This window comes from Trypanosoma cruzi, genomic scaffold, assembly GCF_000209065.1.
Source record: "Trypanosoma cruzi strain CL Brener 1047053517131 genomic scaffold, whole genome shotgun sequence".
NCBI classification, from domain to species: Eukaryota; Euglenozoa; class Kinetoplastea; order Trypanosomatida; family Trypanosomatidae; genus Trypanosoma; species Trypanosoma cruzi.
In genome coordinates, this window is record NW_001849574.1 from 404,626 (window position 1) to 430,353 (window position 25,728).

The 25,728-nt window shown below is 48.8% G+C and overlaps 8 protein-coding genes across 8 annotated transcripts, besides 12 other annotated features; all 8 read left to right on the forward strand.

The window, feature by feature from the left end:
- Positions 1-25,728: part of a sequence feature (heterozygous, non-Esmeraldo-like haplotype) that runs on past the window's edge.
- Positions 134-216: a sequence feature (T-rich).
- Positions 416-455: a microsatellite.
- Tc00.1047053507023.220 (hypothetical protein, conserved) lies at positions 472-13,992 on the forward strand (the record flags this gene model as incomplete). The annotated part of the gene is made up of 1 exon (XM_814587.1): positions 472-13,992. The coding sequence occupies one exon, from the start codon at positions 472-474 to the stop codon at positions 13,990-13,992; it is 13,521 nt and encodes a 4,506-aa protein (XP_819680.1).
- Positions 14,338-14,400: a sequence feature (T-rich).
- Positions 14,480-14,501: a microsatellite.
- Positions 14,569-14,611: a sequence feature (T-rich).
- Positions 14,821-16,434, forward strand: Tc00.1047053507023.230 (splicing factor 3A, putative; the record flags this gene model as incomplete). Its single annotated transcript, XM_814588.1, has 1 exon — positions 14,821-16,434. The coding sequence occupies one exon, from the start codon at positions 14,821-14,823 to the stop codon at positions 16,432-16,434; it is 1,614 nt and encodes a 537-aa protein (XP_819681.1).
- Positions 16,863-18,149, forward strand: Tc00.1047053507023.240 (hypothetical protein, conserved; the record flags this gene model as incomplete). Its single annotated transcript, XM_814589.1, has 1 exon — positions 16,863-18,149. The coding sequence occupies one exon, from the start codon at positions 16,863-16,865 to the stop codon at positions 18,147-18,149; it is 1,287 nt and encodes a 428-aa protein (XP_819682.1).
- Tc00.1047053507023.250 (hypothetical protein, conserved) lies at positions 18,560-20,218 on the forward strand (the record flags this gene model as incomplete). The annotated part of the gene is made up of 1 exon (XM_814590.1): positions 18,560-20,218. The coding sequence occupies one exon, from the start codon at positions 18,560-18,562 to the stop codon at positions 20,216-20,218; it is 1,659 nt and encodes a 552-aa protein (XP_819683.1).
- Positions 19,580-19,613: a microsatellite.
- Positions 20,433-20,475: a repeat region.
- Positions 21,068-21,092: a microsatellite.
- Positions 21,193-21,338: a sequence feature (T-rich).
- Positions 21,419-22,930, forward strand: Tc00.1047053507023.260 (hypothetical protein, conserved; the record flags this gene model as incomplete). Its single annotated transcript, XM_814591.1, has 1 exon — positions 21,419-22,930. One exon carries the CDS (start codon positions 21,419-21,421, stop codon positions 22,928-22,930), a length of 1,512 nt encoding a protein of 503 aa, XP_819684.1.
- Positions 23,008-23,027: a microsatellite.
- Tc00.1047053507023.270 (hypothetical protein, conserved) lies at positions 23,291-23,626 on the forward strand (the record flags this gene model as incomplete). Its single annotated transcript, XM_814592.1, has 1 exon — positions 23,291-23,626. The coding sequence occupies one exon, from the start codon at positions 23,291-23,293 to the stop codon at positions 23,624-23,626; it is 336 nt and encodes a 111-aa protein (XP_819685.1).
- Positions 23,847-23,869: a sequence feature (AT_rich).
- Tc00.1047053507023.280 (hypothetical protein, conserved) lies at positions 24,112-24,654 on the forward strand (the record flags this gene model as incomplete). Its single annotated transcript, XM_814593.1, has 1 exon — positions 24,112-24,654. The coding sequence occupies one exon, from the start codon at positions 24,112-24,114 to the stop codon at positions 24,652-24,654; it is 543 nt and encodes a 180-aa protein (XP_819686.1).
- Tc00.1047053507023.289 (hypothetical protein, conserved) lies at positions 24,985-25,728 on the forward strand (the record flags this gene model as incomplete). Its single annotated transcript, XM_814595.1, has 1 exon — positions 24,985-25,728. A coding segment is annotated over one exon (744 nt), but the record flags the coding sequence as incomplete, so codon positions are not given.

Sequence of the window (25,728 nt, forward strand, 5' to 3'; positions counted from 1 at the left end):
TATGCCTCTGGTGGTAGTGTTGTTACCCTCCACGGCTAGAATGTAATCGAATTGTATGGATCCATGTATGGATGAATTAATGAACGAAACTCGGTGCCTTTTGCTTAGACGGAACAGCCGCAGCACCTCCGCATCGTTCCTTTTTTATTTTTTTGTTTTTAATGTCTTCTTTTTTCTTCTTTTTCTTCTTTTCTTTCTGTTGTTCCACTCTGTCTTCTCGCGCCGTGTTTTCATACGAAGTGCTTAGGGATTGCACACGCTCTGGTCGTCATTCCCGCTGCGTGGCACACCACGAGAAAAGGAGTAGGGGACTGGCGGGGACGAGGTCGGTCATTTGCGTCGCACACGGAACTGGAGCGTCCCGTACCGCCAGAGCGTGGGGAGAAGAGATTTATTTATTTTTTTGCATACGGACAGAGAGAGAGAGAGAGAGAGAGAGAAAAAAAAAGAAAAAGTGGGGATACTGACGGCATGTATCCCTCTCAAACTGCAGCTTCGGGCGTTGGGGGCGATGGCGACGGCTCCACCGTAATTGCGGCACACGGTCGCCTTCCAAAAATTTTGACTTTTGAGGTCAACCCGCAGGAAATATGTTTTCGTGAATTCGAGCCACACAAGACGTACGAGTCACCGCTGCATTTAAAAAATATGACGAAAGAGACGCAGTTCGTACGGGTGAGGCAACCGCAAAGTCGGGTGTTGAAGCTGAGGCCCCCGCGGCGCAATGTGACGAGTGTGAAGGTTGCGCCTGGTCTCACTGTCACGTATAAAGTGCTTTTCACACCCGAAGAGAGCCGCAACTACAGCTGCGATCTCGTTGTTACGACGGAGAGGGAGGAATTTACAGTCCCGTTGCATGCAATAGCGAGCCGTGGTCAACTGACGTTGCCGGAGTCTTTTACAGTGGCACCGTGTCCTGTAAAAAGTACTGGCACAACCAGCCTTTTTATCCGTAATACGGGAAAGCTAGAATGCCAATGGCGTGCAGAGGCGTCTTTGCCATTTACCGTAACCCCGTCCTCTGGTGTTTTGTCTCCAGGTGGAGGGGTGTTTCCCGTAAGTGTTGGATTTGCACCAACGAGGCTTCAACAGTACGAATCAACCATTTGTTTCCTTCTTGGCCCGGAGGGAGATGTGGTTCAGAAATTGCCTGTCGTTGGAAATGCGGTAGAGGTGGAGGTGGTGTTGGAGCAGAATACATTAGAGTTTCCAGTCACCTTTGTGACGCTGGAGAGCCAGGCATTGGTGCGTGTGCGGAATGACAGTGGATACACGGTTCATTTTTCATGGAAATCCGATCGCAGCTTTGCAGAAGAAAGGCGCGCTATAGAGCAGAGTCTTCTGGGGCAGACGGAGGCTGTCACGCATGCCGTCTTGACGAGCTCAAAAAATGAAGCAACTCGAAGACGTCTGAGAGAAGAGCGCCGTGAAACACTTGCGGGAGGGGGGCGTGTGTTTGATGATGATGTATTTACCCTGGAACCTGTTAGTGGTACAATCTACGCAAAGGGCAGCCAAGAGTTTATTGTCACGTTTAATCCACAACTTGCCATGGACTATGTTGCCACCGCGTATCTTGACATTGGTGGCAGGCGACAGCGACTCCCCCTTCAGGTGAAAGGAACGGGCATTGGTCCACAATGCGAACTTGAGTACACCCGTCTTGACATTGGCGAAGTCTTTGTTGGTGCGGTGCATGAGTACCAGGTGGATATTATAAACAAGGGATGTATAGAGGCACGTTATGCCGTTCTTCCACAAAATACACTTATGGGACGAAAATTTGTGTTTCAGCCTTCCGAAGGCGTATTGGCGCCCGGGACGCAAGAGACACTTTTTATTCAACTTCAGACAGATCTTGTGGGCCTTATTTCTGAGACATTTCACATTCATTTGCATGGGTCTCTGGATGAATTGACAATACGCATTCGAGGAAGTGTCACAGGACCCGCGCTTCGGTTTGAGGTGGAGGAGTTGGACTTTGGTAACGTTTCATACAATTGTCTACACTCCCGTGTAACGCAGATGGTAAACGTGGGGCAGGTGCCGATTACATTTCGACTTCGCGTCCCCGAATCCAGTTTATTACACGGGCTCATTACTGTATCTCCATCTGAGGGCATTATTTTGCCAAAGCAACAAGAAGAAATACACGTGAGTCTTGTCTCCGACATAGTAGGGAACTGCGAGACGATGTTACTGGTGGATGTGGAGGGGGTTGGCGATGGGGTGGATTCAATTCCTATCAAAGCGGCATGTCTTGTACCAACACTTTGTCTTTCCACGGAAAGGCTGCAATACGGCACATGTTTTGTTGGCCACGAGTACGTCATGAATCTGGAGGTTGTTAACAAGACCGCACTGCTTGGAAAGTACAATTTGGTTTTACTCAATGAGGAAGGTGTTCGGGCGGCAAATGCCATAGTTGTCATTGACTCACCAGAGGGGTCACAGACCCCAAAGGTGATTGAACCTCATAGCCGGTCTCAAGTGCCGGTGAAACTGACCCCATTGGCAGTTGGTGGATTACAAATGACTTTGTACGTACGCGTGCTGGGATCCAATGAGCCGCCGCTGCCTGTTTTATTGACGGCAACAGCACGTGGCCCTGTGGTGACGGCGGAACCCAAATCACTTGCATTCGGTACATTGGTGTTGCTACAGCCTTCAGAGCGAGAGTTTGTGCTGACGAATACAAGCCCCATTCCCGCCTTATTTTTTGCCAATTTTCCGGAGACGAGCAAACACAATAGCATCTCCACTGCCTTTTGCATTGAACCTTCAAAGGGGGAAATTCCTCCACACAGGAGCACAACCGTCAAGGTGACGGCACGTCTTGACGATGCGCGGCTTTTTTCAGAGCAGATTCAAATAATTGTGAGGCACGCTGAAGAAGATCCGCTGTTTGTTTCTGTTAACGCAAGCGGTAAGGGATATGCTTTGGTTCCCATTGGCCCTATTGAGAAAATTGACTTTGGTGACGTTTTTACTTCGACGATGGCGGAGAAAAACATTCTCTTACGTAATGAAGGGAGGCGGGACGTTGAGGTGTTGTGGAGTGGCGCTCGTGCAAGGGCGGGCGGTTTATCTCCTGTGTTCCGCATCTTTCCTGAGACTGTTGTGATTGGCGCCGGAAGCAGCTGCACCTTCACTGTCCAAGGCTTGGTAGATGAGGCCGGGGTTTTCACGGAAGAATTCCTTTTGAAGGATAAGAAGGAGTTCCGACTGATATTCACCACATGTGTCACTGGGAACTTTGTTTTGCCTGTCATTGCCTACAGCAAGAAACGGATTGTCTTTGATTACGTCTACGGCGCAGAGGGTGAAACGGGAAATACGGTCATAATGAAGACGTTTACCATGAAGAACACAACAACTCAATCTCTGGATGTGACACTCAAATGCGTGGAGAAATCAGGTGAGGCAGCTTCTCCATTCACGTTGGTCAGCCCAAAATCCTTCACACTTATGAGCGGAGAAACGCAAATTGTTGCCGTCAACTGTGACGCCTGCTACCGTCACGACAATGTTGCTCACACGGCGAGGGGTAGGATATTGGTTGCATTCGCCAATCATCCCTTCAGTGAGTATGTGAGCTTGTTGGCCAATATTGCATTCCCATCCATCCGCATTGAACCAGAGGACCGGCAAGTAAAATTTGGCTCTATTCTTACAAATACGGAGGGACGCTCAGAGCTTACTCTTACAAACTTGTCACCTGTTGTTCCGGCTGAATTTTGTTGGAGTATCGAGTACCGCAGCGAGGTCCCTTCGGAGCAGCCACAAAGAGATCAGAAGCGTTTTGACTTTGTTCCCTTTCGGGGGGTAATTCCTCCAGGAGGAAAACGTGTTGTTGAGGCTGTTTTTTACGGCACCCGAGGTCGACATGATGCCACAGCAACATGTACTCTAAAAGGGGGACCAAGTTACAATGTGAGTCTCATTGGTTGGAGTGATGTCACCGTACGGTTTGAATCCACAAGTCTTGATTTTGGTGTGATGCATTACTTGGAAAGGGCGAATAAGACAATCTCCATCTTCAGTCCTTCTCGCGTTGCCGTCCCATTTACTGTGAACACTATCGCACTCAAACAACCTGGATCGATAGTGGTGAAGCCCATGAAGGGTGTGGTAAGCAATAAAGTCGTTTTGACCGTCTCGTTTTGCCCGATGGTTCCGGATGAGGTTGTAGAGACATTCTTCGTGCAGGTTGGTCATCTTGACCCACAACTCATCACAGTTCGGGGGTTTGGGCAAGCACACACAATCATGTTGTCTACTTCCGACAAAAATGTGAAGCTGAACCGTATAGAAGATTCACAATACCTTCGTTGCATGGAAGAACTCAAGGACAAGGAGTGGGTGCCGTACCTTGAGAAGTCTGGCTTCCCGTGTGCAGCACCGAATGTGCTCCCTGTTGTACTGGAGGCGGAGCGGCAGGCGTACTGTCGTAATCTGCTTCTTGCAGCAAAGAACTTAACGGCGGGGGCTTCCGTGACTGAACATATTGAGGAATTTCGTGCGGATACTTCGAAAAGGGAGAGGGGTGTTCTCGCAAGGTATGTTATTGACTTTGGACACATGACGCGGTTGGATGTACGTACCATTAATGTGTCACTGGTCAATACGTCCATTTACCCCGTGGGTGTCATACTGGACAAGCAGGTGATGGAGTCAGGGCCATTGTGTGTAGAGCCGCGAAAGATACCCACAATATCTCCATTTTCAGGGACTAACATAGCACTCACTCTCTTCTTTGGCGACACTGGAAACGTTACAAATGGTGCAAATCAATTGGAGTTCTTCTTGGATATTCATAAAGGACCGCGCATTTTAGTTGAGGTGCGTTGTTTTGTTGCGACGCCAGCACTAACACCGTGTGAAACAGTGCTTGACTTTGGTGATATGCTTCTTGGACGAGTCAAGAACCTTCCACTTCACTTCTACAACAAGGAGGATATACCATGTACATGGCGAATGACATTGACTGAGCCTAAGCAGAAGCCCGGTGCAAAAAACGAGACCGACACCGCGAATCCTGTTAACCTTCCTCTTGTTGTTGCCTCCAGACGGCAGTTTAAGGTTCATAAAGAACGAGGAACGCTCCCTCCTCAGTGTGGCATGAGCATTATGGTGAGTTTCATGTCCTTTACTCTTGGGCCTGCCAAAACCAAATTACGCCTACGCTACGCCTCAAACCCGGAAGAGCAATACGTGGTATTAAAAGGCAACGTTGTGGGAGTAAATGTGGAGCTGTCTCCATCCCAACTGGTTTTTCCAACGGTGTTTCCATGCCAGACCGTGAAACACTGCTTTACCATTAAAAACAACGAGGATCGACCTGTGGAGGTGTTTAGCAAAAAATTTGATGAGAAGCATCGTGTATGTGTCGGCATTCTGCAACGTGCCCTGGCGACGCAAAAATTAAACTCCGGAGGTGAAGGCGAGATTCATCTGCCCATTCGAGAGGCCGGTGATTCTCTGCCGGAACCTTTTCTGGATTTTTTCTTTACGGAGCTTCAACGAGAGGAGCGGGCTCTTGAGTACAGGGATGAGAATGGGTTGGAAATCGATTTTCAGCGTGAATTGCGTACTGGGAGTTGCCTCTCGTCACGACGGAGACGAGCCTCGCAGGCGCGGTCGGAGCTGCAGACACCACTGGCACGCACCCCAGAGATCCCCGCAGGTGACGTGCCCCCAACCCAACCTATCTCCAAGGCCAAGCCACAAATTGTGGTCATCACAGGGCCGCCGTTTTCAGGAAAGACAACACAAATACGACGGTTAGTGGAGAAATTAAACGTGTCCCAGCTTGACCTGGATGCCATGGTACGTGCCGAAGCTGAATTTGACACGGCGGAGGGGGAACTTATTCGCACCATCCTTTCGGAGCGAGAAGAGAGTCGTACGCCCCGGGTCGTTGAGGATGTCGCTAGATCCCCATCTCCAGTGGTGGCGGTGGACAGAATTGTCAAGTCAAACGAGGTAAAAATTCTGCATGCACTTTTACTGCGTCATCTTTCTACGTTAAGTTCCGTTACGGATGTGGTGATAGATGATTTCAGGTCCATTCTTACCGAGGATCGGGAGGCGGTACTGATTGCCATTGAAAGAGCGGCTTCTGTCACGGGAAGGACACTGCAGGTCCTTTCTCTTGGTGTAAGTGAGGCAACAACCGGGCTTCGGCGTAGCCTTGACGTACAGAAGAAATGTCGTGAAATTGCGGAGGCGGCCATAACGTTGCCCCTTACAGAAGAGGAATATGAGACTCTTGACGAGGAAGGACGTGATGCGTACAACCGTCGTCTGTTGCACTATAACGCATGTAAGCGGGCCCTTACTGAGGCCTCCAACGAGGTGTCACGCTATGAGGCGGAGCTGGAAAACAACCCACAGTTAACGGTCCAAGAGCATGCGGAGCAAAATATCATTGCATTGGAAGAACAGGAGGCACTTATCCGGTCAGCCTCGAGAAGTAAAAAAAATGTGTCGGAACCGCGTCGTAGGCCGCAATGGGAAGAAATTTCTGAACTCGAACAATACAAGGAGCTCTACACACAACTGCGGCGCATCGGGGGTGTGACGCATATTGTGGTGAGCGGAGAAGCGGAGGAAAAGGATGTCAATAAGGCCATCGTGGAACAATTCTTCTCAGGGGATAATGTCATGCATTCAAGTCCCCCTAGCCCAATTCCATTCTCCTTGATGGAAGATAAAAATGAGAGTCTGAGTTTTTTGCCCAATGTTAGACGCAGTGGAATGTGGGAGCTGATTACAGAAGAAACAATGGGACGCACAAACACGCGAGTTGAGCAATTTTGTTTTTTTACTGTCACACGGCGAGAAGCTTTGGTAAAAAAGACAGCGAAGGGAAGTCCCGCGCAGACGACGTTGGCAATGGAGGAAACCGCACGATGGATAGTACCGCCCAAGTCATCGGTAGAAGTCACTGTTGTTTTTTGTAGCGATGGATTGGGACAAATTAACATTCCCTTCTCGTTTGGAATTACAGGTACAACTCAAGAAATCACATTGCCTGTTTTTGCGTGCACTGCATATCCGGAGATTTGCCGAGATTATAAAAAAATATTTCCCTTCACGAAGCCACGTGCCATTGCTGGAAAACGGCCAATTCGTGTTTTTGTGATGTCAAGGAAAACATATGAATTTGGTCCGCTTATTGTCCCTGGGGGGGTCGTCAGTGCGCAATCGTCATCTTTCAAGAAAAACAGGCAGCTGAATGAGTCATTAAGCACATTCACTAGATCGACAGTCCCTAGTAATAAGGAGTCTGGAGCACAGGTTACAATGACCTTCACGAACACCGGGATTTTCCCTGCAGAAGTTTCATTATCATTTGGAAAAGAAAAGGAACCAAACTTTTCTGTTACCCCAAACAAATTTACTTTAAGTGTGGGAGAAACGGCAAATGTTGTGCTTCGTGCCGCCCCTGAAACTATTGGAGAAGTTTTCTCGACTCTTGTTGTGACGGTGCGAGACAACCCCACACCCTTGTTTGTGAATGTCTCCTGCGTGGGTACACGTCCGGCGGTTACACTGAATGGAAAGAAGGAGTTGCTGGTACAATACGGACGCTGTCTAATTAAACGTGAGGTGGGAAAAGTGATTAACATCGCCAATGACAGTTTGATGCCTGTTTGCTGGCGCATTGCGGGGGTTGAGAAGGTTCCAATGGAGTTTAAGTTAAGTTCTACCGGTGGTGTTCTTGATGTGAATGGCATGTATCCGTTGGAGATTGTTTTCAAACCCACGCGTCCTGGTGTTCACAATATATCACTGAGGGTGGAAGTGACAGATGCGGAAGAGACGTTGTTTGAGTCCATTCCTTTAACTGTTAAGGCTGAGGCTCATGATGTGGTGATTGAGTGGTCAAATCATGTGGATTTTAAACTTATGCATGTGGGTGAAACAAAGAAAGAGAATGTACTCATCCTCAACAAAAGCCCATATGATGTGGGTTACCTGCTACGATTGCCCAAATGCCTTCAAAACCTCATCTCACTTAATCCGAGTGAGGGGGTAATGCGTGGGTTGGTGGGTTTTAAGGACGCCTTTTTGTTGAATGTGGAGGTGACGATTCGCTTCGACAAGGAAGGGGAAATCCCGGCATCACTCGGTGTGATTGAAGCCTCCTTCTTTGACCCCGTCAAAAATGAACTACTCTTCCCTGTGCAAAGTATCCCCGTGAGTGGGGAGGCATGGTACAATCGATTTACCATTAAACCAGCTTGCATTGACTTTGGGTTTTGTGTTGTCAATCAGAGTAAAAAATGCTCCTTTGAGCTGCAAAACACCGGCCACTTTCCAATTAACTTTAGACTGTTCAACTACAAAAATGGGCCAGCGTTACTGCAGCAGGAGGATGAGGAAGGCGTCGGCAAAAAGCAACGCAAGTCTGCGAAGCCAGACACAGGATTTCAGTTGGGTGTCTTTACGGTGTCGCCAAGCAGTGGCACTGTTGCTGTAGGGGAAACTTTTTCATTTCAGGTGCTTACTGTACAGAAGACACGATCAAATAATAGGGAGACACTTGGTATATATGTGGATCACTGTGACCCGGAGACGGAGGCAAAAGGGATTCCTTTTGAGCTTGTCGCCTCCACAACAACCCCTGGCATTGTGTCCGACCTCACATCCCTTGTGGACGTGGAGACCATATTTGAGGAACAACAAGTGGTGTCAAGCTATTCTCAACGTAACAAGACGTTGCGTGCCTACGCAAGGGATACTCGTACCTTTTACTTTGGCACTACCCTTGTTGGCAGTCGGGTGGAGGAGCGATTCCGAATTGCCAATTCCAGTCCGCTCATGTGCACTGTAAAGCTGCAGCTTTTGCCGCAATACCCACGGGAGGGGAAAGAGAAAGAGCGGGACAAGAAGGAACGGGAACCTCTCCTAGAAGTAGATGGATTTCAATTGTCAATTGATGGGGAGCCAGAGAAGATCAATACGCTTCAATTGCCGTCCTTTGAGAGTCGCTTTGTCACGGTTAGCTTTGCTCCTTCCACACTACAATCTTCTCGTGCACGGTTTGAGGCGGTTGTGGTTGGTATACCGGATCCAAAGGCAAGTGCTTTGGAATTTGAACTTGCTGGCGAGGGAGTTTTGCCGTCGGTGGAGTACATCCTTCCGCCGCGGCTCCAGACACCGTTTGCCGTTAGTTTGACAACAACAATGAAAAAAGGATCCAGAGTGAGAGGAAAGGAGCCCAGGAAAATTGCGGCGCACCAAATGGCGGAATTTGCAACCGAGAATATTGTTTCCGACACGATTCAGTTACCCGTGACACTGGTTGGAAACGCGTCGTCGAGAACGTTTACTGTGCGTAATACAGGCGAATTGGATGCTCATATTCGTGTTTCGGCTCCCGATGAGTTTACGAGTGACATTAGTGTCTCGAAGCTGAGAGAAGTGTTATCTCTTCCTCCGGGTTGTGCCGAATCCTTTACAGTGAACTTTGCACCCACTTCAATCGAAAAGCATCGGGTGCGGTTGCGTGTTGCTGTGACGGAGAACCCATATGAGGACCGTGAATTATGGATCTTGGCTGAAAGTTACTTCAATGCCATCAGCTTTGAAAATATTGACCCTGGAAGCGAGGACCAACTAACGTTGGGCCAGTGTTATGTCTCACAGCCTGTGGAGCATGTGATGTTGCTGCGTAATAACAGTCCCCATGCGATCCGTTTTGAGTGGAGTTGTTCCTCTTCCATCCTTCAATGCACCCCACAACTGGGTCACATGTCGCCAGGTTCAACAAAGCAATTAACGTTGCGGCTTTACACGGATACCGTATCGGGGGAGACCATTTCCTCTGTATTCCGAGTGAAGTCTATTACAACGATGGAAGGGGATGATTGGGACAATACGCAGACAAAATCGAGGTGGGCCGTATTATCCCCAGCGGAGGATTCAGATGCCGTGGAAAACTCCACCTCTTCAGAAAGCAATACTCGCAAAAATCTTCGTAAAGTTCTTGAAGCTGTTCCAGAGCCTTCGTACGAAGTCACTGGTGATATTTCGCTGCAAAAGACGCTTTACGTGAGCTATGCCACTGAATTTGCCTCATACAAAATAACGCTACCGATGAGTGGGGATATGGAGATTTCCGACAATCTCACGTTCCCCTTGACGAAGATATTTCAGAGGCGAATTGCCACACTTCGGGTAAAGAACACGGGTTTGAATGTGTTGCCCTTTTCGTTTGAAATACATGACCCGCAGCGACAATCGGGTAGAGAAGGAGGGATGCCCGGTGTATTCACGGTGGAGCCCGCCTCCGGTAAGATCGATCCTCGAGCTTATCAGGATGTGAGTGTGATTTTTGCACCGAAGTCCATTGAAAGTACTTCTCAGGTGCTTGTGGGCTCTTTTCCCCACAGTCTCGAGCCCAAACTTTACATCTCGCTCCAAGGAACGGCGGAGTGTCCTTTGGTTCACTTCAATGTGCCCGCATCCGATTATTTGGTTTCCCGTGTTGATGGTGAGGCAGGAACAAACTTGGATCCCAACACGATTCCACTCATGTTCTATTCATGCGGTCTGAACAGTAAGTGCAGTGTCCGATTTAAAGTCATTAATCCCAGCACAAATACTTATCGCTTTGAATGGATAAGCGATCCCTTGTCGCGGCGAATCTCGCCATTTCGGTGTTTGACGCCTTCTGGTTCTATTGCGGCTGGGAAACAGTATGAAATGGCGTTTGATTACTTATCCAACTCCATCGGTATTCGTGAGGCAAAATGGTCGTTTTTCATTTCGGGACATATGTCTGTCTCCTTTCTACTGGTAGGCAAAACCGATGAACCCAACGTATTTCTGCATGTGAGTCGGGTACACTTTGGGGGCGTGACGGTGGGTAACAAGGATGAACGTATTATTGAGCTGGAGAACCGCGAGAATACATCTTTCCCCTTTGAATTTGACCGGACGATGCTCAACAGCGAGGACTGCTGTGTGTGGGTGAAACCGTTGAGTGGGACCATCCCGCCGAAGTCAATCATGCCTCTCACGGTGTCGTTTGCTCCAAAGGATGAGGTTTCGGTGAACGTTCGGTTGCTTTGCCGAGTAAAGCGTATGAGCGATCCCTTGACGATAAATGTGAAGGGCGAGGGTCTTCGTATTCATCCCTCACTAACGATCGAGGACGACGATGTCGATGATCTCGCGGAGCCTGTCTTCGTGCCACAATTACAGATGTTTCATTGTTTTTTGGGTCGTGTGCAACCCAACACGGTGGTTAAAAAGCGGTTTGTCCTTACGAACGACGGTCAGTGTTCCATGGATTACGTCATGTTGGTACCGGAGCACCGATTCCTGAAGTTAAGTCCTCTCTCTGGCACGGTGGGGCCAAAGCAGCGTGCGGTTATGTCACTGGTGTACTTCCCCACAGAGGAGGAGATATTGCGCAACTTTAAAATTCAATGCCGGATTGATAAAGTGCCTGTGTACAACATTCGTTTGGGAGCCGTCGCTTATGTGCCAAAGGTGCAGCTCAGCTTTATGAACCATGATTTTGGACCATGCTTCATCACGGAGTTCTCCTCGGATTCTGTTGTAACTAAGACATTGTCGATGATGAATACGGAGGCGAAGGAGAGTGTGGCATTGGATTGTATTCTTTCTAAGAATGGCATATTTGAATTGGATGGCACCTCTTTTGTTCTTTCTCCTGGTGAGATGCGGAATCTTGTGATTAGTTTTGCCCCACCCGAGGTTGGAGATTTCACGAGTGAACTTCAAATTACTTTCAACGGCAGTTACTCCATCTACATCCCACTTAAGGGGGAGGGGATTATTCCGCGCATTGAGGTGCCTATTCGTTTCATAAAGTTGGGCGGTGCCCGTATTGGCGAACGACGCGTGGCCGATTTGCGATTGGATTGTCGAAGTCGTGCCGTTACACCAATCTCCTTTGTTAACTGCGTGGATGAGGCTCTGCGGGAGAAGGGCATTTCGATCTTTCCAAATGAACCTTTTCTCATGCGACCCCGTGAAGTTCGAACGGTTACGGTTTCATTTAAGCCCACTGCCCGTATGCCAGAGTTCCAGCGGGAGCTGCGAATGCTTGTCTGTGGGCGGGAGATGCCGCTTGTTGTTGTCTCGGCCTTCTGCGAGGACGCGGAGGTTCATTTGGATGTTCAAAATATTCTTTTTAATGATGTTGTTGTGGGCACCACGGCTTTTCGGCGCATTGTTATCATGAACAGCGGTGATATCTCGCAGCGCTTCAGGTGGGATCCGACACTTTCGACAGAGAGCGAAATGAGGGTTGTCCCACCCACAGGTTTGGTTCGTGCCCACTCGGAACAGGTGTGCGAGTTTGTGTATACCCCAAAAGATGCAGGGAACGTCTTTAGACGCAATGTTCGTGTGGAATTTGATGACGCCCCAGCCGCAACTGTCAATGTGGAGGCACATGCTACTGAGCGGCCCAAGGCGGAGGCAGTTTTGACATTTTCGTGTTGTGCAAAGGCCACCACTACAAAGACGGTGCCTGTGGATAATCCTACGGATGGGACATGGACAATAAAACCTGTCATTGACAGCCGGCTGTGGACAGCACCCAAATCATTTCAAATAAACCCGAGGAGCACCGCGTTGTTGCCTGTGACGTATGCGCCAATGTTTGTCTCCGGAGAGAAAGACACTGCCACCCTCTTTATCCCGTTCCACAATGGAGCCGCTCGCGTCATTGAATTGGAGGGGGTCGCCTCCCATCCTATGGAAGAGGGGAAGGTTGCAGTGAAAACAATAGAAGCGGGGACCCCACATCTTGAGAATTTTGAGGTCTACAACAGTACGACGCAGCCCTTACGTTTTCAAGTTAATGCTCAGTGGACCCCAGAGCTGGAGAAGGGCATGGTAACTGTAAAGGCACCTGCGAGTATTGATGTTCCCGCCAAACAGATGAAGATCTGTGCCATCACGTTTGTCATACTAAAGGAGGGTGATCTTCGTGGGACTGTGCAATTCCGCTGTCCTGAACGTGAGGATCATACACAAGTGTTTGATTTGGCGCTGCGTGTTGTGCCAAAGAAGGTATCTTCAAGAACAGAACTTGTGGCAAAAGTACGTAATGCCGCGATTCATCTTATGCCCGTTAAAAATCCATTGGGAAAGAACGCTCATGCCAACATACGGGTGGAGAATGGTAGCGATGTCATCTTTGTTGATTCTTCCATTAACATTCCGCCAAAGGGTACCGTGGATGTTCCCATTCGCTTCTTCCCTTTGGTGCATAAGGAGTATCCAGTGGCGACCGTTACCGCAACGAGCGTGGAGATTGGCACTGTGTCCTGTCAACTTCTTCTTCGTTCGAAGCCGCCGGAGCCAGAGAAGGTGACGCGGGTTTCATGCCCTCTTGGACAGACGACTGTTTTTCCACTTCGATTCACCCACTACTGCAAGTCAAACTGCGAGTTCACCGTCCGCTTCGGCTCCAAGGTGACCCCATTCTCAAAGGTTGGGAGCTCCAGCAGCGTGAAAATGCCTGGAACGACGCGTCCGGAGGGACAAGAGGTGTCAATGGAAATTCAGTATGAGCCCACAGTTGTTGGTGAGATAAAGGAATCCATTGAGGTTTTCTCACCTCAAGCAGGTCTTTACATATTCCCTGTTTTGGCATCGTGCCTACCGCCGCAGCGCCAGGGGCCATTCCTGCTTCGTCTGGGGCAGGTGACCTCCATTCCTTTTCGAAACGTTTTTCTGGAACCCCTCACACTCACGTTGTCGACGGATTCGCCCAGTTTTTTGGTGCTCAAAACGACAGAGACCGTGGCAGCAAAGAAAACAATTAACATTCAGGTGACGTACAAGCCGGAAGAGGGCGGTAGTGTCTCGCAGACGGGTAAACTCACCGTCTCTGGTGTGAACAATGGAGAGACGCTGCAGTGGGTGTACTACTTGAAGTGTGGCGTCGTGGATGCGGGGCCCTCCGTGGCCAAAGCCTCTTTTAGAGGGAGGGAGTAGCGCCTTTATTTCGCTCTTGTCAATTTACAGCTGGTTCTTGAGACAGGGGAGCCAAAGGGGTGACCTGGAAGGGATGAGAGAAGTGGGCCGATGTATATGAGATGAACCACGTAACACACATGCAAAAATAGTAATAGGGAGAAGAGGCAAAAAAGAAAGAAAAAAGGATATTGAATCACGTATGTAAATAAGAAATGTTTAATACCTTGTTGTTTCCACCAATTTGCATCCACACGCACATGCAACTATACATAGATGCATAGAAAGGGAGAAGGGGGAGAATGTGAAACGAAAACGACGGATGGAAAAGTATGAGTGGAAGATGAAAAGAAAACGAGGGCCACGTTTTTTTTTTTTTTTTTGCTCTTATTTATTTCCATGTTTTTTTGTGTGTTTGTTCTTCTTTTTATGTGAGTCTCCCTGCATTTTTCTGTGTGTGTGTGTGTGATGCGGGTGCAGGTGCGTGTTGGTTATGCAAATGTTTCTCTATTATTATTATTATTATTATTTTGCGGTCATGGCGGCATGTTTTTTGCGGCGAGTATTTGGATTGCCTCCTGTGTTGACGTTGACTGCTTTTTCACTTCTTTTTTTTAATTACCTTTTTTTTTTTTTTTTTAGCGTACGCGTATAGAGAGGAAGGGGCGGAAGGGCCGCACCGACAGCCTGATTGCACGCCGAGGGGATTCGGTGAGGACCGTAAAAGGAGGACCACCGAAGGGTAGAGGAGGTGAAGGGAAACGGAAGCATAAGAAAAATACGATTAAAAAAATATATATCTCTCTATTTATATAAAAGAGGGGAGGAGGAGGAGGGGGAGGGAAAATTATGTTCGGTGGAGTGTTGGAGAAAATTAGACTGTTCGAGGCCGACATTGAGCACCACATTGACAACATTGTGCAGCAGAAACTCCTTGCGGATGTCAGCAACAGACGTCACCAAATTCTTCGCGATCACTTTATTTTGCAGGAGGCGGAGGCGATTGCCCCTATTGCCGACAAGCTGCTGGACTTGTACCTCGACCAGGACGACATCGTCGCCGTGCAGGAGGCCCCGTCTGAGGGCGAAGATGTGTTGAGTGCTGCTCTAAAGGAATTTGAGGCGCAGATTGCTGATATTCGTGAGTACCACCGTACGTTTCGTGATCTGCCTCCCGTGAAGACGGACTTAGACCATCCTGATGCTGCGGCAATGGAACAACTCTTCTCCGTGGGAGAGCGTTACGGCAGTTGTCTTGACTTGGAGCCCCACTACCACCGCTACAGCAACTTCATGTTGACAACGAGCAAAAGGGCTCAGGAGGAGGGGGACGCCGTTGGAAGCGCGTGGGAAGGACGCGTGGGTTATTTTGCTTTTGTTCCTGCAATATCGAGCATCATTCTCCATGACATTGATGCCCACCGGAAATTGTATGGATTTTTACAGTACAAGGAGTTTGTTGATGAGCTGCTAGCATACCTGATTGGCTTTCATGATCGTGCGAAGGTGATGGAAAAGGATGTTTTGCTCTCCTCTCTTGCCAGGTGTGACACAGATGCGGAGGAATATTGGTCAAAGCTCATGGAACATAAGAAGGCCGTGGTGAAGAGCGGTAGCGGGAACAGTGATGTGAGTTCCGCTGATAAGACTGCTTCTTCGTTAATTGTACCACCACCGCTACGCAAATACACGAAGGCGTTCGCACTCTGGCCCATTACACATCTGGAGTCTATGATAGTGGAGGGGATGAAGGCGGTATCTCCCTCTTTGGCTGAAGTCAAGACTGTGATTCACGCGGAAGGAAAAATTGTCATGTTACTGCAGACACTGCTCTTTGATACACTGAAGGAGACAGAAAAGGTGCTTCTACGGGACTACAGCAAGACGGCGGAGGAGCTGGAGTGGGAACGAAAGCATTTGCAGGAGGAGTTTTTACAATCTGTGGAGGAAGCAAGAAAGAAGAGTGCCACAACAGTGGAGGGTAGCGTTGCGCAGGCCGCACAGTACGACGTCATGGCGACTTTAAATTCAAAAGATGTAGAGAATGACCCGAAAGAAAATACTGCTGTTGCGGATGACACCAGCGGACAGTTACTGGACCGGGATGGGAAACCTGTTGCCCGCTGGCTTATACACCTGCAGCAGCTGCACAAAAAATTTTACTGCGAGGTGTGCGGTGGGACGGTGTACGTTGGTCCGAAGGCCTTTAAGGATCATTTTGGGGCAGAACGACATGCTGAAGGACTTCGCCGGCTGGGGGTGACGGTTCATTTGAGGGAGTACGCGGGAATTTCATCCATCCGGAAGGTTATTGAGATGCGGGAAAAGGTGATAAGCAACACCGCAAGCATTCGCAAACGTCTCCACGAGGACCAGGAGGGAGAGGAGATGCAGGATGCGCAGGGAAATGTCATAACGGCAGGGGCGTATAAGCGGTTCCAGATATCTCGGAAAGGCATCTAATTTGTGAACGAGAGGGACATTTGTTTGTGCCGGTGAGAAGGTTTTTTTTTTTTTTTTGGAGCGGACACTTAAAGCCGAATGGGGAGGAGACACGCAGAACACACATGGAGACTTTTTTTTTTTTTTTTCAAGGACGACTCTTGTCTGGTTGTGTTGTTGTTGTTTTTTGTTGATTTTGCGCCTTTTTAAAAGAAAAATTTTCTGTTGTTTCTTTCGGTGTTCCCCGTCCAATGGTTGTGCACATGTGATGAAGGGGGGGGGGGGACTCTCTCCATTTTCTATTTATTTTTTTCTTCTTGGCACTGAGCCATCCTCAGTGAGTAAACGGTTTAGTTTTTTTTTTCTACCATCTTTTCTCCGACTGCGAAATTTGTCCACAAACAACTGTAATGCGGTAATTTCTTTGGTGCCACAAGTGAGCAAGGAATATGGGGTCCAGGCGCCGAGCAAAGCGTCCGAGTTCTGCGGCGACCGAGGTTGCAGAGAAAAAGGTCGATGAGGAGGCGAATACAAAAGAAGCCGAAACGACGACTTTGTCACCCAAAGTCAGCGAACATCCAGCAAGCGAGTCGAATGTAGAACAGCCGCCCGCATTGCCCCTGCCAGCAGCTGAAGAGCCAGAGGCACCCGCACCGAAACCGTCCAGACGGGCGCTCCAACGGTTGCGTGGATGGGAGCCTGTGATAAAACCACCTGAAGGGATGGCCGCCTTGCCGGCATCACCGGTCGTGCCGACAGCCGATGTCGTCTGGCTAGACAACAGCAGAAGAGTGACGCTGATTCCAAACAGCGGCGGCGGAGTTCATACCCGTCGGGGCGCTGCAAACCTTGCCGCCGTCTCGCCGCCTACCAGCTACTTTGTTTGCACAAGGGATCCATTGATAAAACTGGTTCGAGCGGGAACTCAGAGTGTGCATGTCATCACCAGTCTTCCACCTGGTGGAGACCCATGTAGCATTTTGGATAATGTGCCTTCAGTGGGCTCCTTTACGCAGCGGAGCGGTGAGGCGGTGACAAGGAGGTCAAATGTCACCTCATCCTTTTCTTCTTCCTCCTGCTTCTCGAGGCCACGGGAGGGATTGAATGGTGACAGCGAAGGCGAGGGTGGGGAAGAAACGGGGATGGGTGGTGAAGAAGAGCTGGAGGAAGCAAATGGCACTAATGCCGACGCTCATGCCGCCTCCTGCAGGAAACAACCCCCAAATAAGGTGGACACGTCGACGAATTCGGTGGAATATGGAGGCACAGAGGCAGACGTCGGCAAGGGAAAAAAGAATGCAACATTGAAAAAGTCAGGTAACGCCACACCGGCAGCAACAACAGCAGCAACAGCGCCACCCACACGAATAGGTGTTCTTTCTCCAGCACAGGCGATGCTACCACCGCCCTATCGACGGATGCGTCGGCTGAAGCGGAAGTTGCACATCACCGAAGAAACGCCTGCGTTTGCCATTCACAGTGAACTACGCGACAAGATGCCACAACTTTTTCCAAAAGCCCCCTTTTCCACAGAGGAAGACGTATTGCGCTCGACAATTGATTGGTGTGACGACATGACGTTGATGTACACCCGTCTTCTGTGGGAGTTTGCACCTGACGAGTTTCTCAAGAGAGCTTTACAAAACCAGCAACAACATGATAATGAGGATACCAAAAAGCCGAAATTAACTGAGAATTTATTACCATTGCACTCTCTGGAGGAGGAAGAGGCGTAGAGGCATTATTATTATTATTAATGTTGTCTGTGATTGTGTGCGTGATGAGTGGGATTCCAGGTAGTTTACTTTCCATAAGGATTCTGAACATGCTTACAGAAGCACTTTTTTGTAGATGTATCAGGAGGGAAACCAGTGGCGGACAGATCTTTTTTTTTTTAGCAGCTGATGCTTATTTATTCAATTATATTTTTGTCCCTCTCTTCTTCTCCCCGTTGCTCTTTTCTGTTGCCTAACTCATATCAGGGGAGAATACGCGCAGACAGACATATAAGGGTTGTTTTCTGGATCAACGCTCAAGAGGGCACTTAGGTCACGTGCCCTTCCTTTAATAAATCGCACTTTTATACCGAGAAGGAAAACATTTTTGACTGACACCCTTAAAAGGTGTTGAACTCCCCCTTCTTTTCATGCCTTTAGGCGAACCCCAGTTTGCTACGGTCTCGCTCCTTCTTGGGGACGCGGTAGAGGGGACATTTCGCGTACCGATTACCGATGAAACCACTGTGCGTCGCCTGGCAAAGGACGCAATGCATCGACTCATTGCCCGTTCCAACACCGGAAGGCATGTTATTCCGCGGGATAAAATATCGGTGTCAGAGGTTTTTGTGAAGAGCGGCACAGATAAGGCGGAGATATTCGCACAAGACCTTGTCAACCAAGTCGTGCTTGTCAAGGAGGAAGTACTTTACATGCGACTGCGCATAAGGGAGACGGTAACGGCAGGGATGAGGGAAGAATTCCTCACGGCGACAACCAGCACTGTGGGTGCCACCACCAGCAACATTGACAAAAATGGACGCATGAATTCCACCACCGTTCAGACTGTTGACGTGCACTCGTCGACAGGAGAACCGCCGCAAGAGAAGGCGTCGAAAGGAAAGAAGAATTCTGTTGCTACGGAGAAGCCGGTCGAACACACATCCTCCTCTTTCTTATCCTCTGGTGCTGCGGCCGGGGAGAAGTGTGAAGCGCAAAATGGAAAAAGAGCCAAGCAGGAGGGAGGAGAAGAGACGGAAGTCAAGAAGGAGGATGCTAGGACCGTGGCGGGTGGTGGAAAGGGAAAAGGCACGGGGCGTGGACTTGGCTGGGGTCCAGAGGCGCACAAGTGCTTTGCCGATAACTACATTACCAGTCCCAACAGACTTATGCAGAAGTCTCGGGCGAAGCGAAAGGCCACTGCAAAGAAAGCGACAACGCCCGTGACAAAACTGAAAGGGAAAAGAGAATTGCCGGAAAAGGAGCCATCACCGGAGGTTGATGCTGTCACGCAGCCGAAGCGACGACTGGGGTGGGGTCCTGAGGCCGAGAAATATTTTCCTGACAATTATGTCGCCTCCCCCGATAGGATTGCACGGCTCAAGCGTCAAGGAAAACGCATGCAAGAGAAAAAGAAAAAGGAAGAGGAAGAAGCGGCAAGACAAGAACGAGAGAAGAAGGAAAAGGAGGAGGAGGAGGAGGAGGCGAAAATGAGGAAAAAGAATGCGGCGTCTTCTGCCCCAACCTTTTCAAGCATTGTGCAATCGTTGGAAAAACGCCTGAATGAGAATCAGCACCGTGATACTTCTCCAGACTGCACCTCTACAGTTACGACGCGCAACATCAAGGGAGGAACAAGTGAGGGGGGTCGAGAGCCTCGAACGGCACCCACCGCGCTTGCAGTGGCTTCCACACCGCATCCAAACCACGGGAATGCATGCCGTCGCAGTACCGGCTCCAACTTAAGCCGGAAAAGACGATTAGGTGAAATTGGGGAGGATGGGAGCGCTTTATTTCCCATTGTTGTGGAGCGACAGCTTAGTTTTGAGGCCGCAGAGGAGACGTCCACCACCCACACTCCCAAGGAGCAGACGACGCGGCAACTGCTTGAAGGTGGAACCGCGGCAGGTGAGCCTCAACAGAAGGCTCCTCCAGAGGGGTGGGGAAAGGAAGCCACACGTTACTTTGACGTGGAGACGTACTTTGATGATCCTAGCAAGGCGAGGCTGAGCGCGGAGATTTTGGCACGCCCTATTCGAGCTAGGAGAGACGTTGTGCTGCCGTACTACTTTTCCGCCATAGCCAAGTAAAATTGGGCCAGAAAGGTCCGGTTTCTCACTGGAGAGGGAAAAGAAAGATGTACTTGAACACTTTATATATATATTCCCGCTTACAGCTTCACTTAGATGCAACACGATCCATCCAACTACTCTTCTCCCCGCCTCATCACTCCTCCACAATTCCACGCACGTTCAAACAAAAAGAAAAGGAAAAAAAAAATGGATGTGTGTACCTGAATTTTTTGGAGTGAGAAAAAAGGGGAGAAGGAGGAAGAAGGGGAGGAGGAAATTAATCTCCACGCAGCTGTGGGGTTCAACGTATAGATTGTGATTATTTCACACCCACTTTTATTTTTTCATACAAAAATGCGAATCAAGCGGGGGAAAAAACAACAACAAAGGAGGGAGAAAAGGGAGAGAGAACACACACACACAAAAAAAAAGAACAACAACAAAACAAACAAACAACGCGCCGATTGATGTACATTGGACCTTTTGCTGTGTAGATGTGTGTGTCTGGGTGACTCTGTTGGTTAGACCGTTGTAGAGGCTAGAATAGGTGCCAGAGGGAGGAGGGTGTAGATCCAAAAGGGAGAGGGGGAGGGGCAATCTCTTTTTTTTGTTTTCGTTTGCATACATGTATATGTACGTACAAAACTAGAACTGCGTATATATTTCATGATTTTCTTTTCCTTACTAGATGAAACTCAATAACGCTACAAGAACCTCCTCAAAGGTGATTTTTTTTTTTTTTTTTTGTCATCTGTCAAGCGGTATTTTGTGTGGCGCGCCAATATAAAGTTTTCTGCACATTTGTTACTAACGCTGTTTGCTCTCCTTTACGCGTTGATTTTTATTTCATTGTTTTTTCTCCGTCTTTGTTTGTGTGTGTGTGTGTGTGTGTCCGACAAAACTCGTTGTGCCTTTCTCCATTTCGATGTGGAGACCCTTTCCGGCAATTAACTTGAAGAAAAGAAGACTTGATTAGCGGGAGTAAGGCGGCCTTTTTTTTTGTTTTTGTTTTTGCACCGTTGCTTAATGCCGTGTTTTTTTCTGCATTTTTGATTTGCATTTTGTTTTCTGTGTGTTTGTGTGTATGTGCTCACTTTTTTTTTTTCTCCTTTTTTTGGTTTCTTTTTGCATCTTTGTTGACGCTTTGGAGAGGACTGTGGCGGTGAGTGAGGCAGAGGGACGGGTAGGGAGGTGGGTGGTTGGGCGCAGTACGCATGCATGCGTGAGGAAAAGGCTGTTGCTTCCCTTGGCGCGGTGTGCATCAGTCTCTACCAGTGCCAGCCGCTTGCCTCTTTAAGGAGTCCATGCTTCTGTGATACCGCGAGTGCTTACAGGGGCGATGTCCTGGTGCCTTTTTACAGGGGCAGCACGACGTACAGAGAACTTGCAGAGGGTATGGAATACCGACTCAATCAGTACTTCGTCGTGCACCCCGCAGCTGCACTTAAGCCGAGAGCCGCGGAATTTTCAACACAAAATAACTTAGTGCACGCAGTAAACAATGGCAGTGGTTTCAATGGATCCTATGTATGCTCTCGCTGCACCGGATGTGGCGATGCCGGCAGGGTGGCACACACCCAAACCGGACAAGGCATATTTGAAGAGTATCCCAGGATTGTTGTACGCAACTTTACGAGAGCGCGAAACCCCGAGCTTGGAGGGGGCGATGTGACTTACGAAGACATTGATGACAAATTGGAGGTAACAGAGGGTAACCTTCGCTGTTTTTTTTACTACGTTAAAGAGAAATGCAGCAAAACTACCTCACCCATACTTTTAAAGGATGGCAGTATCAAGCGTCCACACATTGGTCTAGATCATGTACACTCATACGCTTCTGGTAGTGCCTATGCTGACCGTGGGAAGGTGCAGCAACACATTGAGTTGAAGGTGGGAGGGCGTCTGCTTCGCATTGGCACTTCCACTGAACAAAGATTTGAAGACGTCTTTCAGCGCCTTAAGAGCCGAAATCTTCGAGTACACCGCATCTTTGACGGTGTTACTGGCGCCAGTATCTTGCCCTGCGAACTCGTGCGCCATCTTAGTTGGAGGGTTTCGTCGTTTTGTGCGGAAGTTGCTGTTCCAATTTCAAGTGATGTTGGCATGAAGCGGCAACGCATCGATGAAGAACGTGAAGGAAATACGGAGGATGAGGGACTGTGGATGAGAGAGAGGAAAGAAGATCACGACGAGGCGAGGACGCTGATAAGCCTCTCGGAGGTTTCAACAGGGGCTTATGGTGGCACTACCTTATGCTTAACGTCAGGGTCGCCTAGGAGCAATAGTAATACGCACGTCAACGTGGATGAAGAACGACGCTCCTGGAACCATGAAAAATTGCTGCACAAAACCACCTTTGGCTTTGATGAAGATGATGATACGGTGCCTCTTCTGGACGTCCACCCACAGGTTCCTCACGACTCTCTTGCCTGCTCAGCCGAGGCGGTGGAAAGCAGCACTCCATTGCGCTCATTCTATTTGGACGATGATTCATACATGTCATCTGCGTTTACTGGCGTTGTTAACGATACAGGTGGTAGCAGTGTTGCTTTTGCCACACCAATGCATGCCGAAAACGACATTTTGATAAACGACAGTGGTTTACGTCGGCGCAGAGTAGGATCTGTTCATGGGGAATATTCCCCCATTATGGTTACGCAGCAATCTCTGCCTGATTTCTTTCTTGACAATTCCGATGATAACGACGAGGAAGAGGAATACGATAACTAAGGCTGTGGGAAAAATGACCATTGCTGTTGATAATGATGTGCGTCGAGTTCTTTTTGCCCGACTGGATACGGTGTTGCTGTGTGTGTGTGTGTGTGTGCTGCCGTTAAATGCAAAAGAACGACTCTGCTGGATCCAAAAAGTCAAAGTGCTTCTCAGACTAAAGCGAGGGGGAGAAGGATGACTGTGTTGCTGGTGGAAGAGGAGAGGAAGCGACATACTTGCTTCCTTTCTACGATAAGTTTTTTTCTTTTGCTTTCTTTTCCTTCATTAATAGCGTCATTATGAGAAGTATTCACACGAATTCTTTCTTTTTTTTTTTCTCTTTTGTTTTAACTCCACGGTGAGAGGGGCATAGATGCGATGCTCAGTAGGAAAGGCTACATTGGACGCCAGCTAAGACCGTCGCAGCTGGCAAGTGAGCTTTTGCCGGCGGACCAGACATGGTGTGCCACATGCCATCTGGCTGTCTTGAAGAAGAACTGGCCGGATCACCGGGTGTCGCGTAGTCACCGCCTTGCCTCAGCGAAGATGCAAAAGATGAAGCGGCTCTCGCTTGACATGTGGGCACGGCACCGCGCCGCACCGTTGGAGGAGGAAAGTGCCCATGAGGAAAGTATTGAGGCAGAGTTTGAACGATTCCGAACTGAGCAGCGGAGGCGTGAACGAATGGTGCAATTATCTTCTTGGAAGAGGTGAGATTTCACAGACCCAGTCGCAGGTATGGTTGGATAAGAGAGGGAACAAACAAACAAACAATATTTGTATTCTTTAGTTACTGGTGTTGCCGTTGATGGTTGTGGTGGTGAGATTAGTACCGAGAAGTTTTTTTTTTCTTTCTTTTCTTTGGACTATTTCTCTGTTTCCATATATATATATATATATTGGACACATTGTACCACCATGGAATGCTCCATGCATATAATAAATAAATAAATATATGTCTTGTGGGGTGGGGATTTTTCAATCGATGCATGTGTTGAGCTTCCCTCGGTTGAATGAGAGGGGAAGGGTTAGAACTGGTGCTGCGGGGCTGAAGGGTGTGTTGTTTGTTTGAGGCGTTGATTTACTTCTCTTTTTATTGGTTTTGCGCGAAAAACAAAAACAACAACAACGACAACATGAATGAGTGAAAATGATGATCTGATAAAAGAAAATTCAGGCATTTGTGAGGAGGGGGGTCGATGTTGCAGAGTCCGAAAGGCATTAACATTCTTATCACAGGCACGCCTGGAACAGGCAAGACATCTCTCGCTGAGCTTCTTGCACAAGAGCTCGGGGACTTTAAGCATGTTGAGGTGGGGAAAATTGTGAAGGAGAATCACTTCTACAGCGAGTACGACAATGCGCTCGACACGCACATTGTCGAGGAGGACGATGAGGATCGGTTGCTGGATTTTATGGAGCCCATGATGGTGAACGAGGGAAATCACGTTGTGGATTATCACTCCAGCGAACTGTTTCCACGTCGCTGGTTTCACCTCGTCATCGTCCTGCGCGCATCCACGGAGGTTCTCTTTGAGCGTCTCACTGCGCGCAGGTACAGCGAACAGAAACGCGATGAAAACATGGAGGCTGAGATCCAGGGTCTCTGCGAGGAGGAAGCACGCGGGGCCTACGACGACAGTATTGTTATTGTCCGGGAAAACAACACTCTTGAAGAAATGGCCGCGACTGTGGATTTGATACGTCTGCGCGTAGAATCTCTGAGGGGTAATGCAGCGTAGTGACGTTTCAATCCTTTTTTTTTTTTTTTTTAAAGCGTGATTAAGAAAACCATTTACCCTCCAAAAGCAACATTAAATAGATGAAATAATTGGGTGAGATAAAGAGCCTGGCGAGTGGCCTCTCAGTTGGACGGTTTCAATTATTATTTTATGTCACACATTTTTTTATTTATGTTTTTTTTTTTCTTTTCCTGATGTTGTTTGTATACATGCCTCTGATCTTGTAACATCTTCAAAATGACGCTAAAGGAAGGAGCAGGTTTTTATTATCCTTGCGGTGGCCAGGTGTTTTGTTGTGTTTTTTTTTTTTTTGGGAATTCCACTTTTTAAATGCCGTTGCGTCCGAGGTTTCCGCCCGTGGGGTGTAATATGAACGACATGGGATACCCCTTCCGAGGGGAGTACAAAGTAGAGCCTCCGCTCAATCACGGCCACACGGGGGTGCTCCAAAAGGGTTCCACCGCCCTTATGCTCCGTATAACGGGCGCAAACCTTCTCATTGAGAAACTGCAGCAGGGCAAAGGACAGGTGTTGCACTGCGAACTCGGTGTGGACAATGGCCCTTCAAGGACAGTTGTTTTTCCATTCGGCGGAGGTGCTGTGCCCGTGCCCGGCGATGGCCATGAGTACCACCTGAACGCCGTGGTACAGGGAGGCGGTGGGAAACATCGTTGCAAGATCATTTTGAGTGGAAGTGAGGGGAAGAGTGTTCTACGACTGCGAGCGCCACCGGATTCTCGGCTCGCGGATGGCATTATGCTGACTGTGGACGGAAAGCGAGTTCATCCCAAAGGAGGCTGGTACGAGATTCCCATTCAGGCCAAGGAGTGTTCCTTAGGGATGGCGGAAATGGAGCATCCGAGGCGTTCCCCTTCCTCACTGGCAGTCGCATCATTGCCGCCACCCGCCACCATTTTGGTTCAGGCCACCGCTGGAAATCAAGACGATGCCGTTCTTTTCTGCAGTGGGAGCGGTGAGGCTATTCATCTCACACCGAACCGACCCTTCACAGTAGCGGTAGAAAGCGGTCCATTTACATTTCAGCTGCCTCGTGCAGCGGCAACACAGCCGTTC